Below are 13,120 nucleotides of genomic sequence, written 5' to 3' on the forward strand. Positions count from 1 at the left end.
CTCCGTCACTGTCTCCAACCAATCCGAATCTCCAGTTACTGTACAACGTTGCTGTCGGGTGGAAACCTTGTATTTCCAAAAAATAAAAAAATGTTGGAACCAATAATGGAACGAAAACTTTCAGAAATAGTGAAAATAGCCGATCTACAAGTTAGATGTGCACTCTTGTATGATGACATAGGGAGTTCATTCGGCACATTTCAAGTGGATTACATTCATTCCTCTCAACTTATGGAAGTGCTCCGCTCTGCTTCTTCCCATTGAGTTTGAATGTAAGAAAACTAAATCAAAGCAAATTCATCTGTGTAGTTGGTCCGGTCCACCGGACCTGTTTCTGTTGGTTGGTACAGTCCCTGTCCCCTACACTCCCTATCCACCTTCTGTTGGTTGGTACAGCCCCTGTCCCCTACACTCCCTATCCACCTTCTGTTGGTTGGTACAGTCCCTGTCCCCTACACTCCCTATCCACCTTCTGTTGGTTGGTACAGACCCTGTCCCCTACACTCCCTATCCACCTTCTGTTGGTTGGTACAGTCCCTGTCCCCTACACTCCCTATCCACCTTCTGTTGGTTGGTACAGTCCCTGTCCCCTACACTCCCTATCCACCTTCTGTTGGTTGGTACAGTCCCTGTCCCCTACACTCCCTATCCACCTTCTGTTGGTTGGTACAGTCCCTGTCCCCTACACTCCCTATCCACCAAAACCGCCATAAAAGAGCACCTGTCTGCAGTTCAGAAGAGGACCTACTGTACACTGTAGGTGTCTTCAAACTTGCCACCAAAGAATAGTTTGTTATCCTTTTAGCATTGCTTGTATAATTGCACTTTGCTGTACTGGTTGCAAACTATTAATAAAGTATTAAAAAAAAAATTGCTATAACAATTTTGTAATTTACAAGCTACTACTACTGTAGTTGGTATAGACAACCTTCTGTGGTGGGTATAGTCCACGTTCAGCTGTCTCAAGACACTTTACATATAGAGCAAAGACCCAACAATTCTCCTATGCGTAAACTACCTCTTCAAATAGGAAGAAACCGTATGCAGAACCTGGCTCTATGTGGGCAGCCATCTTGACTCACTTGTGTTTGGGGGGGTTCTGTCAGAATCTACTAGTTGGTACAGTCCAGCTGCTATTGGTTGGTACAGTCCACTACTAGTTCCACCTGTTCTTCTCCTCCCTCCAAACACACCATGTCTATCCTCTCCTCTCCCCTCCACTCTCCTCCTCTCCTCTCAATTATTCAACCAACTCATCCTCAATCCTATCTCTAATGTCCTCCTGGACATTCACCAGGTAACCTGATGACTCGCCCACATACAGGTGAAACGAGGGAGGTTGTTAATGAGGTGACAGGTGTGGTCTCACCCTCAGGTCTGTAGTGAGGTTGTAATGTAATGAGTGAGGTTGTTAACGAGGTGACAGGTGTGGTCTCACCCTCAGGTCTGTAGTGAGGTTGTAATGTAATGAGTGAGGTTGTTAACGAGGTGACAGGTGTGGTCTCACCCTCAGGTCTGTAGTGAGGTTGTAATGTAATGAGTGAGGTTGTTAACGAGGTGACAGGTGTAGTCTCACCCTCAGGTCTGTAGTGAGGTTGTAATGTAACCAGTGAGGTTGTTAACGAGGTGACAGGTGTGGTCTCACCCTCAGGTCTGTAGTGAGGTTGTAATGTAATGAGTGAGGTTGTTAACGAGGTGACAGGTGTGGTCTCACCCTCAGGTCTGTAGTGAGGTTGTAATGTAATGAGTGAGGTTGTTAACGAGGTGACAGGTGTAGTCTCACCCTCAGGTCTGTAGTGAGGTTGTAATGTAACCAGTGAGGTTGTTAACGAGGTGACAGGTGTGGTCTCACCCTCAGGTCTGTAGTGAGGTTGTAATGTAACGAGTGAGGTTGTTAACGAGGTGACAGGTGTGGCCTCACCCTCAGGTCTGTAGTGAGGTCATAGACATTGAAAGGTAGGCGCCACTCTGGGCAAATGTGAAAAAGTGAGGGCAAGCTTCTGCGTTGGTGCCCATTGCAAAGTAATGAAAGCAAGGGACGTGACTGGACGCCGGGGATGCGCCATATAACAGCGGACTTCCGCCCCATTGAATTGCAGCAGCAAATGAGGCGTCTACCACAATGCTTTTCCAATGGGAGTCACATGGTTTGAGGGGGGAGGGGCAGAACACCACCAGCAATCAGCAATCAAACACAAATGTTTGATCAAACCATGTGAATCCCATTGGAAAAGCATTGTGGTGGCCCAAAAAAAAACAAAAAACGACCAAACATTTGCTTGATTGGTGTTTGGTACGTGTGAATGAGGCCTCACTCTCAGGTCTGTAGTGAGGTTGTAATTTAATGAGTGAGGTTGTTAACGAGGTGTCAGGTGTGGCCTCACCCTCAGGTCTGTAGTGAGCCACTATGGTGACCGTCTGTCCGGCATTCTTCAGGGCGGCCGCCGCCTGCTCATGCGTCGCACTGCGCAGGTCCACACCGTTCACCTGTAAACACACACGCACGCAGACGCACACGAACAGCTACATTAAATTATGCCTCATGAAAATGATTTCCTGTGAAAGTGAAAGGTGGGTATATTATTTGTGTAACACTACTAGAGCACTCGATGTGGATGAATTAGGCTGTAGCTAATTTATTAATTAGGCTGATGGATGGATGCTGAAATCCATGAATCCCTTGAAGCAGGTTCAATGTCAACTAGAGACCACGTCAATGACAGTGACGCAACGCCACGCAACGCTCCTGGTGGAGACGAGCCGTGACACTCATAAGGAACACCATGGAAATAAGCTCTCCAGGTTTATTACTGTGTTTTATCCTTTTAATATTGTTGGGCATAAACCTTGTAACTCCATATTTCAACTTTTTGATATGAACTGTCGGGCAGAAACCTTTTTTTTGTCCGTAAATGAATGCCCTACTTGATCATACTACAGCGTCACCAAAGTAGCAGAACTACAAGCTGTGTTTTCTTTGTTTTTTTTCAAGTTTGTAGATCTGCTATTTTTGAATTTACATCCTGAAAAGTAATAGTTTTGGACATACGAGGTTTCAACCCGACAGACTATATATTTGTTCGTACATTAATGCTCTACTTGGTCCATTCTACAGTGTCACACGAAAGACGCAAAAAATAGCCGATGAACAGGCTCTCAGCAGGTCATGATGCAACACATTGTGAACTTGTAGATGAGCTGTAAAATCGATGATCTCTGTGTGTGTCTCTGTGTGTGTGTGTGTGTGTGTGTGTGTGTGTGTGTGTGTGTGTGTGTGTGTGTGTGTGTGTGTGTGTGTGTGTGTGTGTACGTACTGACACCAGCCTGTCTCCTTTCCTCAGCTCTCCACACAGGTCGGCAGGTCCTCCTGCCAGGATGAAGGATATGAAGATGCCCTCTCCGTCCTCCCCGCCCACGATGTTGAAGCCCAATCCCGTCGCTCCTCTGTGGAGGACCACCTTCCTGGGCTCCCTATTGGACCACGGCACACACGCACACACGCTGTCAGTCATTGGCCAAGACAAACGATATGAAAAAGCCAAGACCTGTCATGGCCTGGCGTTTCACACCTGTTATCTGTGTGACGTGCCTCTTTGCCTCTTTAGGAGTCGAGACCAGAAGAATGTTGTGGGTCCAAAAAACATGTTTAATGTCCCTCTTTAGATCAGAGTTTGTAGACTCTCTGCCAACCTGGGGAGAGCAACGGACTGTGACCTCATGCTTTCGTCAATGCATGGCCAGGGGGAGGTAGTTTAGAGACCAGGGTTACTGCATGTTTTTTGTGAGGCTACCTACCCTAGGAGACACAGGGAGAACATGCATAGTGTTCCCACCTAGGGTATGGGTACTGAACCAGTGAACCACTGATGATGCGGAGGAGACAACATGCTCCCAGCGGGAATCGAACCCAGGACCTTCTAGCTGTGAGGCGACAGCACTACCGACTGCGCCACCGTATCCCCGACCACGGTGTCTTAAATTGACTGATATTACAGTACATGACTGCACTGATCAATGCATCGGGAATGAAACAGTGTGGCCTATCGGCCACTAGGGGGCAGAGTCAGAGTGTGAGTGCTCCAGCAATAGAGTCAGGCCTCTGTATGGCTGATGACAAGGATATGTTGGGCAGAAACCTCTCATCTCCATATTCTAACTTTGTGGGGTTTTTTTTCGCAAATGAAGGCCTAACATCTTTTATTAACACCCTACTTGATCACACTACAGCGTCACACAACAGTAGCAGATGTGACTGCTACTGTTGCCGTTTTACAATTTGAATCCTGAAAAGTAACAGTTTTGGACATTATGAGGTTTCCACCCGGCAGCAGAGCCGATATGTTGTATGTACTGTAGTGTAAACATTATGATTAGTTTTAGGCATTTCTGCCTTTATTGATAGAAGTGAAGACTGACAGGAAAGAGGGAGAGACGAGAAGGGGAGAGACATGCAGCAAAGGTCGTCATGAACAGGACTCGAACACGTGACGCGCTGTCATGCCAGAGCCTATACTCTATGTGGTATGCGCCTGGACCACTTGGCCAGCGGGCGCAGAAAGTGACAGGAGACATACCTGGTGACATCGTCGTCTCCCAGCATGCCTTTCGGCGTGGGGGAGTAGCGTCCCGAGGGGGCGGGGGGCGGCACGGCCGGGCTCAGGAAGTTGGGGGGCGTGGTGCTGATATGGTTCTCTATGTGCTGGGAGTAGGCTGAGAGAGGGGGAGAGAGAGAGAGAGAGAGAGAGAGAGAGACAGGGAGAAAGAGTTATGCTACATTCACACTGGAAGATTCAAAGATAAAGTCTACCATACATTTTCAATGGAAGTCAGCGACATGGATACAAAGATACATCCAACGTTTGTAGCTGCTGCAAAAGTTACAACATGCAACAAAAACGTTGTGCTGGTATTGTTTCAACTTCAGCTAAAAAGATCCAAAGCTACAAATATGCTGTGTAGCGTTGTATTAGTCCGCAAACCTTTTTTCCTAGGACGTCTGTGGACGTTTTGGGCACAAAATGTGTTAATGAATGAAGTGTGCTCCACTGCCGACGGTTGCGTCTGGACGGCGTCACCCATTCGCCCCGGTTCATTTTTCTGTTCACAGCCTGAATACCGAATAAGAGTGTGTTCAGGAAGGGAATTCACCCGGAAACGTTTTAGATGCCTAACAAGTTGACAGTGAGTGTCTCTGGGGGACATGTGGCAGCTGGCCTGTGGACAGACAGTGAGTGTCTCTGGGGGACATGTGGCAGCTGGCCTGTGGACAGACAGTGAGTGTCTCTGGGGGACATGTGGCAGCTGGCCTGTGGACAGACAGTGAGTGTCTCTGGGGGACATGTGGCAGCTGGCCTGTGGCCAGACAGTGAGTGTCTCTGGGGGACATGTGGCAGCTGGCCTGTGGACAGACAGTGAGTGTCTCTGGGGGACATGTGGCAGCTGGCCTGTGGACAGACAGTGAGTGTCTCTGGGGGACATGTGGCAGCTGGCCTGTGGACAGACAGTGAGTGTCTCTGGGGGACATGTGGCAGCTGGCCTGTGGACAAACAGTGAGTGTCTCTGGGGGACATGTGGCAGCTGGCCTGTGGACAGACAGTGAGTGTCTCTGGGGGACATGTGGCAGCTGGCCTGTGGACACACAGTGAGTGTCTCTGGGGGACATGTGGCAGCTGGCCTGTGGACAGACAGTGAGTGTCTCTGGGGGACATGTGGCAGCTGGCCTGTGGACACACAGTGAGTGTCTCTGGGGGACATGTGGCAGCTGGCCTGTGGACACACAGTGAGTGTCTCTGGGGGACATGTGGCAGCTGGCCTGTGGACAGACAGTGAGTGTCTCTGGGGGACATGTGGCAGCTGGCCTGTGGACAGACAGTGAGTGTCTCTGGGGACATGTGGTAGCTGGCCTGTGGACACACAATGAGTGTCTCTGGGGGACATGATCTACAGGCTCACAATGCATTGCAATAGACATTCTGCATAGTGAGTACTTTCTACTTGTGGTACTTTAAGTACATTTTAGTAAGTGTACACAATACTTTCATACTTTTTATCAAGTATATTTTGAATTCCGGACTTTTACTTTACTAACCAAGTAGTAGAACTACATTGCAGTATTGATACTTTTACTTAAGTAAAACATTTGAGTACTTTTTTCCACCACTGCCAGGTCAGCAGCCTGACACTCAACCAGGGGAGCACACACTCCTGACACTCAACCAGGGGAGCACACACTCCTGACACTCAACCAGGGGAGCACACGCTCCTGACACTCAACCAGGGGAGCACACGCTCCTGACACGCAACCAGGGGAGCACACGCTCCTGACACGCAACCAGGGGAGCACACGCTCCTGACACGCAACCAGGGGAGCACACGCTCCTGACACGCAACCAGGGGAGCACACGCTACTGACACGCAACCAGGGGAGCACACGTTACTGACACGCAACCAGGGGAGCACACGCTCCTGACACGCAACCAGGGGAGCACACGTTACTGACACGCAACCAGGGGAGCACACGCTACTGACACGCAACCAGGGGAGCACACGCTACTGACACGCAACCAGGGGAGCACACGCTACTGACACGCAACCAGGGGAGCACACTCTACTGACACGCAACCAGGGGAGCACACGCTACTGACACGCAACCAGGGGAGCACACGCTACTGACACGCAACCAGGGGAGCACACGCTCCTGACACTCAACCAGGGGAGCACACGCTCCTGACACTCAACCAGGGGAGCACACGCTCCTGACACTCAACCAGGGGAGCACACGCTCCTGACACTCAACCAGGGGAGCACACGCTCCTGACACGCAACCAGGGGAGCACACGCTCCTGACACGCAACCAGGGGAGCACACGCTACTGACACGCAACCAGGGGAGCACACGTTACTGACACGCAACCAGGGGAGCACACGCTCCTGACACGCAACCAGGGGAGCACACGTTACTGACACGCAACCAGGGGAGCACACGCTACTGACACGCAACCAGGGGGGCACACGCTACTGACACGCAACCAGGGGAGCACACGTTACGGACACGCAACCAGGGGAGCACACGCTACTGACACGCAACCAGGGGAGAACACGCTCCTGACACTCAACCAGGGGAGCACACGCTCCTGACACTCAACCAGGGGAGAACACGCTCCTGACACTCAACCAGGGGAGCACACGCTCCTGACACTCAACCAGGGGAGCACACGCTCCTGACACTCAACCAGGGGAGCACACGTTACGGACACGCAACCAGGGGAGCACACGCTCCTGACACTCAACCAGGGGAGCACACGCTCCTGACACGCAACCAGGGGAGCACACACTCCTGACACTCAACCAGGGGAGCACACGCTCCTGACACTCAACCAGGGGAGCACACGCTCCTGACACGCAACCAGGGGAGCACACACTCCTGACACGCAACCAGGGGAGCACACGTTACGGACACGCAACCAGGGGAGCACACGCTCCTGACACTCAACCAGGGGAGCACACGTTACGGACACGCAACCAGGGGAGCACACGCTACTGACACGCAACCAGGGGAGCACACGCTCCTGACACTCAACCAGGGGAGCACATGCTCCTGACACGCAACCAGGGGAGCACACACTCCTGACATGCAATTGATCCCCAAGGTGCTCTGAAGGCCACATCATGACTGGAGAGCAATGAATGACCTTCCATCCTTGCAGTGGTGGAAAGTAACATTTACTGAATTACTGTACTTAAAAAAGGTGGGGTAAGTGATATTCTTTGGTTAAAACAAAAAGATAGTTGTTGCACGGTAAAAGCTCTATATGTTGATAGTACTCATTGCTATAGAGTGTTTGTTCTACTGCTCTTTAATAAACAGAAAATACATTACATTTCAGGGGACATTTTTGAGCGTTTCAGTCTGCTCATTTCTTTGTGTCGTCACTTCCAATTTCACATGTTTAATCTGTATCCTGTCTGAGTTCTCTATCCTGATTGGATAAAATTGGTATCCTGACTTGAAAATGCATTTTCTGTTTAATAAAGAGCTGGACATGGAGACTCCTGTTGGGCGTCTACAGACTGTAGGAGTTTTAAAGTTGTCGGCGAGTCATCAGATTGTTGTGTATTTCACACTACACTACACTTCTTGAAATTGGCTGTCATTATATCTTTGTGGTTTTCACACTAAACGATTGATCACCGACTAGGGAATTAGGGATCACACACCGCAAGAGTTCACCAAGATGCGATCCAGACCCGATACATATAGGCTACATTTGTTTTTTATTTCAATTCAGACGTCACACGTATAGTATCTTACACAGGGAAACAGCTGAGCTCCCGAATTAATTGATATTAAAAAAGGCATCATTAGGCGTCAGTGGCAACGGGCAGCATGATGTCCAGTCGGCGAGAGAGTCAAATATCAAACCTGCTAGATATTCAGAAACGCTCGGGAAGGCTTTGGCAAGCGCTTTTATCGCCGCTGGATATTCTCGCAGAGCCTTTCACACACGGCGAGCAAAACCCTCGGCGATCAAATCCCGATCTTGCGTCAGATTGGGGGTTTTGTTGGCGAGCGCCAAAAAAGCTCCCCGACAGCATAATCGGAGCAAATATGGTGCAGTGTGTAGGGGGCATTACTGAACAAACACACTATAGCAATCTCTATCCCTCTCCTTCACAATCTTTAATGTTTTTTTTTTGCTGAATTGTTGTATCTTGTAGTAAATTAATAAAGGTTTTTTCCATTCTCTCTCCTTGCTGTTCTCCATGCTAGAGCAGAACTCCTCTCCAACACGACTTCTTTGTCAAGCTCACAATGTGTCGCATAGTGACACATCACCAGCTCTTAGATCGGCTATTTTGGGCATAATATGCGTATAAATCCAGTGCTGCTGATGTCAGATGTAACAGTCACGCTGGGGAGGAAGCGAGGCATGGAGTGGGACTCACAGTTAGTGATGTCGGGCGGAGCGGTGAAGCTGTCGTTCATGAACACGCTGTTGGGTTTGGCCACTTTGAGGTAGACCACGTCTGGGGTGTTCTTCAGCGCTGTGACCGCGTGCTCGTGGCTCACCTCTTCTAGATTCGCACTGTTCACCTGCACGAGAGAAACACACACACACACACACACACACACACACACACACACACACACACACACACACACACACACACACACACACACACACACACACACACACACACACACACACACACACACACACACACACACACACACACACACACACACACACACACACACACACACACAGAGTGGGGGTTATTAAGGTGGTGTCATATTGTCTTAAAGCAAGTAGTTTGTCTGATTGTCTTCCAGCTAGTAGTTTGTCTGATTGTCTTTTACACCTAGTAATTCATGTCTTATTGACTTACAGCTAGTAGTTTGTCTCCTATCTGCAGGCGTCCGTCCTTGTGAGCAGCTCCTCCCTCAATGATCTTGGTGACGTAGATGCTGTTGTCTCCTGGGATGTGTTGGTTCCCTACTCCCCCCGCGATGCTGAACCCAAGACCTAGAACACACACACATACACACACACACACAATCAATAAACACTATACACACTATCATAACTTCTCAATCAATTAAAAAAAATGATGACTGCTCGGTTTGATTAACAAGTGATGGCACCTGTGTTCTGATGATTGATCACTCAGCCTGGCCTATAATGGACCACAATGGAAACAAGCACCCTGGGGGCGCTGGGTCTTATTTTGATCGCTAAAAAGGCGAACGAGCCTAAGACCCAGCGTGCATGTTCTGGATGTTGTTTTTATTTTTTCTCGCCTCTACTACTGCTTGTTGGGATATAATAAGATCAGAATACGGTAAGAAAAGCACTGGTACGGAATTCTCCTTTGAGCAAACGTAGAATACGCAGATGGACAGGCTGGGTGCTGGGCTAAAGAGACTCCAGTAGATGATTGATGGAGCCCGCACACCATATAGGTAAAAAAGACTTTCCTTATTGAACTTTCTGACAACGTTTCGATCTATTTGATCTTCATCAGGTCATGATGATGGATGGCTCCATCCATCATCTACGGAATTCTCCTTTAACATGTTTCAATGGAATGTTTCTCGTACTTCTACGCGACCTCCGTCTGGAGGTCAGCACACTGTGCTGTTGAAAGACTAGGATTGGGAAGAAGATTGAAGTAGTTTGCATTTATTCTCCTCTCTGCCTAAGATTTGTTTATTCTCCTCCCTGCCTAAGACTTGTTTATGAACTTGTTAGAAACACACAATAGCCTTATCAATGAAGACAACACACAATACGAAACACACAATACACATTTAGAAATACACACCACGTTTATCCATAAAGACAATAGACATATATAAATGTGTATTGACATTTGTGCTGGCATAAGGCCATAATGGTCTTCATGTTTTTTGGTTCAGGTTCTTGGTTTAATAAATCAGTGATATTGAACACTTTTACGTCTGTGTGTAGGTTTACTAATAATGAACCATTGAAGTATTTAAAAAGCGTTTCTGACTAAACCTCCTCCATCGGACCCTCAAGCTGTCAGGCAAACCAAACCACCTAACTCCAACTTGTGGAGTTTGTCCACCATTAATGGTCAAAAACCTCCTAACTCCACTTGATTTGGGTAAAGTGATGATAATATAAGGACACATTCAAGTGTCCGACAATGTATAAAGTCACCATACCAACTTTGATGAGGCAGTATCGTTTTTTGTTGTTGTTTTTAATTTACTGGTTTATGGCCGACAGCAGAGATATCTAAAACCCAGCCGTAGCGTATGGAAACACATCTAGAACCTGTGGACCTTTGACCAGCTTGATCTCCATCAGTTTACCTTTGGGTCCTTTGACCAGCTTGATCTCCATCAGTTTACCTTTGGGTCCTTTGACCAGCTTGATCTCCATCAGTTTACCTTTGGGTCCTTTGACCAGCTTGATCTCCATCAGTTTACCTTTGGGTCCTTTGACCAGCTTGATCTCCATCAGTTTCTCCGACAGAGGTTTCCTGCGCCGGACGTACAGCCTGACCAGAGAGCCCGCCTCCTTCAGGGCCTCCACCGCCCCGCTGTGGGTCACGTCACGCACGTCTGCCTCGTTGACGCGCAGAATCACATCGTTAACTCTGACACACACACGCACACACACACATTATTTCTAGAGCACATTAAAAAAACAACCAGGGTTGCAGGACAGCACATGACAAAACATATATGTGTTTTTAATCAAGATTTAAAAACGGCCAGAGAAGGTGCAGCCTTACAGCTAGTAGCCGAGCGTTCCACAGTTTTGGTGAAGCGACCGAGAACGCCTTTTGAGTGGGGGGGATTTTTTAGGACCATCTGGCCTGCTGATCAGATGACGTTTTGTAGAATCTGGTCTCAGGTCTTATAGGGTTTTAAAACCAGACTGGAAAGCAGGGCGTTTCCCCCCACTGACCTACAGATGACCAGTATGACAGTGTTTCATCTGCCACATGTCTCCCCCCACCCCCACCCCCAGACAGAAACCCAAGGCTCCGAGCAGACAGGTGGTGGTGGTGATGAGGCCACATGTGGGTGGAGTGACCCCCCTGTGTGCTCAGGGGGGGGGGCCGTCGTCACCTGGATCAGGTGTTTTATAGGCCTACTCGTCTGCATCATTAATGAGCTAGTGAAAGCCCCCCCCACACACCCTGTGAGGCCCCTGGTTAGAGTGTATCTGTGGTAACAACTCCACCAACCTGTTCTCAACCTGTGGGGTCACCAAATTATTTTGTTGGGTCGCCAGATTATTTTCTGAATGTGTAAAAAAACAAAAAGCAACTGAATGGCTTCAGATATAGGCCTATGTATGCATTTTCCTTAACGATTATATCTGTGTTCAGCATTTATTTATGATGTATTTTCTCTATAATTAAGGTTATTGTAGCCGTCAATTTTTTGGGGGGGCTTGGGATAAGGTGTGGACATGTTTTGGTTTCAGGTGATTTACTATTGTCAGAAATTCTAACTTCTAAATTCTAACTTTTCGTGTTTTTTCGTAAAATAGTTTTGGACATATGTGGTTTCCACCCGACAATATATTGACAATATCTCTCTCTCGTGTCATTTCTTTGATGGTTAGAGTTAGTGCTGCTGCGAAACGTTGTGAGCTTGTAGATCGGCTATTTTTGGCTTCAGGGTTAGGGTGTGTGTGTGTGTGTCTGTATCTGTATGTGTGTATGTGCACGCGTGTGTGTGTGTGCGTGTGTGTTCACCTTAGCCGTCCGTCCTGTGCGGCAGCGCCCCCTGGGATGACTTTGGTGATGAAGATTGAAGGGTCTTCACCGATGTGAGGGTTGTCTGTCCCCCCGGCGATGCTGAACCCCAGGCCTGAGTTACCCTGGAGACACACATAACCCTAATCCTTAGAAATGACTTAGTGTAAATGTATAGTATAAATGTGAAGGAGCGTTAGTTATTAAAGGACTTACTGTGCAACAACTGGCTAGTATATCTACTGTATAAGACACTAATGCAATGCCCGAGTCATTTCTAATTGCAATGAGGAAAGATAATTCAAAGTTATAATTCACAGCTAATTTATACGGACAGATATCTCTTTGGTCTATTGGTACAGTATGTGGTCAGGTTTAGGCCTGGCTCAGGGAAGAGGACGCCCCCTGCCATGCATAGTCCACCATGTGACATGCCTTAAGGACTAGCAGGAAGACCATACTTCTGGATGACATAATGTGGACCTACAGTACCAAAATGATTATGCTTAACCTCATGCACATACAGTACTGTATCTGCAGGTCTTATGCTATGTTTATACAGTATATGTACATACTGTAGCTATATTGATCTTTCCTACATAGTCTCCCTCTCAGCTGTCCTACAGTCTGTCTCTCCTACACTGTCCCCCTCTCAGTGTCCTATACTGTCTGTCTCTCTAACACCGTCCCCCTCTCTGCTGTCCTGCTGTCTGTCTGAGTGGGCAATGGTCATAATACAGGATGTAAACTCACCCTCTCCAGTGTGATCTCTTCATATTCATAATCAGCTTCAGTTCCGTTCACCTGAAAACACAGAGGAAGTCACATCACTCACACTGTCCAATCCCTTTGTGCATGTGTTAAAGGCAAAGGTTGAT

At 48.1% G+C, this 13,120-nt stretch overlaps 1 protein-coding gene across 10 annotated transcripts in view; it reads right to left on the reverse strand.

The window, feature by feature from the left end:
• Positions 1–13,120, reverse strand: part of dlg1b (discs large MAGUK scaffold protein 1b) — a 166,502-nt gene that overhangs the window by 24,358 nt on the left and 129,024 nt on the right. For all 10 annotated transcript variants that reach the window (XM_079530381.1, XM_079530385.1, XM_079530384.1 and 7 more), the window contains 8 exons: positions 12,996–13,046; positions 12,243–12,367; positions 10,960–11,129; positions 9,390–9,526; positions 8,946–9,093; positions 4,575–4,710; positions 3,315–3,471; positions 2,385–2,487 (listed from right to left, as the gene is read on the reverse strand). In XM_079530381.1, coding sequence (XP_079386507.1) covers positions 2,385–2,487; positions 3,315–3,471; positions 4,575–4,710; positions 8,946–9,093; positions 9,390–9,526; positions 10,960–11,129; positions 12,243–12,367; positions 12,996–13,046 — 1,027 coding nt within the window. The remainder of the gene's footprint in view (positions 1–2,384; positions 2,488–3,314; positions 3,472–4,574; positions 4,711–8,945; positions 9,094–9,389; positions 9,527–10,959; positions 11,130–12,242; positions 12,368–12,995; positions 13,047–13,120) is intronic.

This window comes from Electrona antarctica (assembly GCF_951216825.1).
Source record: "Electrona antarctica genome assembly, chromosome: 19".
Taxonomy (NCBI): domain Eukaryota; kingdom Metazoa; phylum Chordata; class Actinopteri; order Myctophiformes; family Myctophidae; genus Electrona; species Electrona antarctica.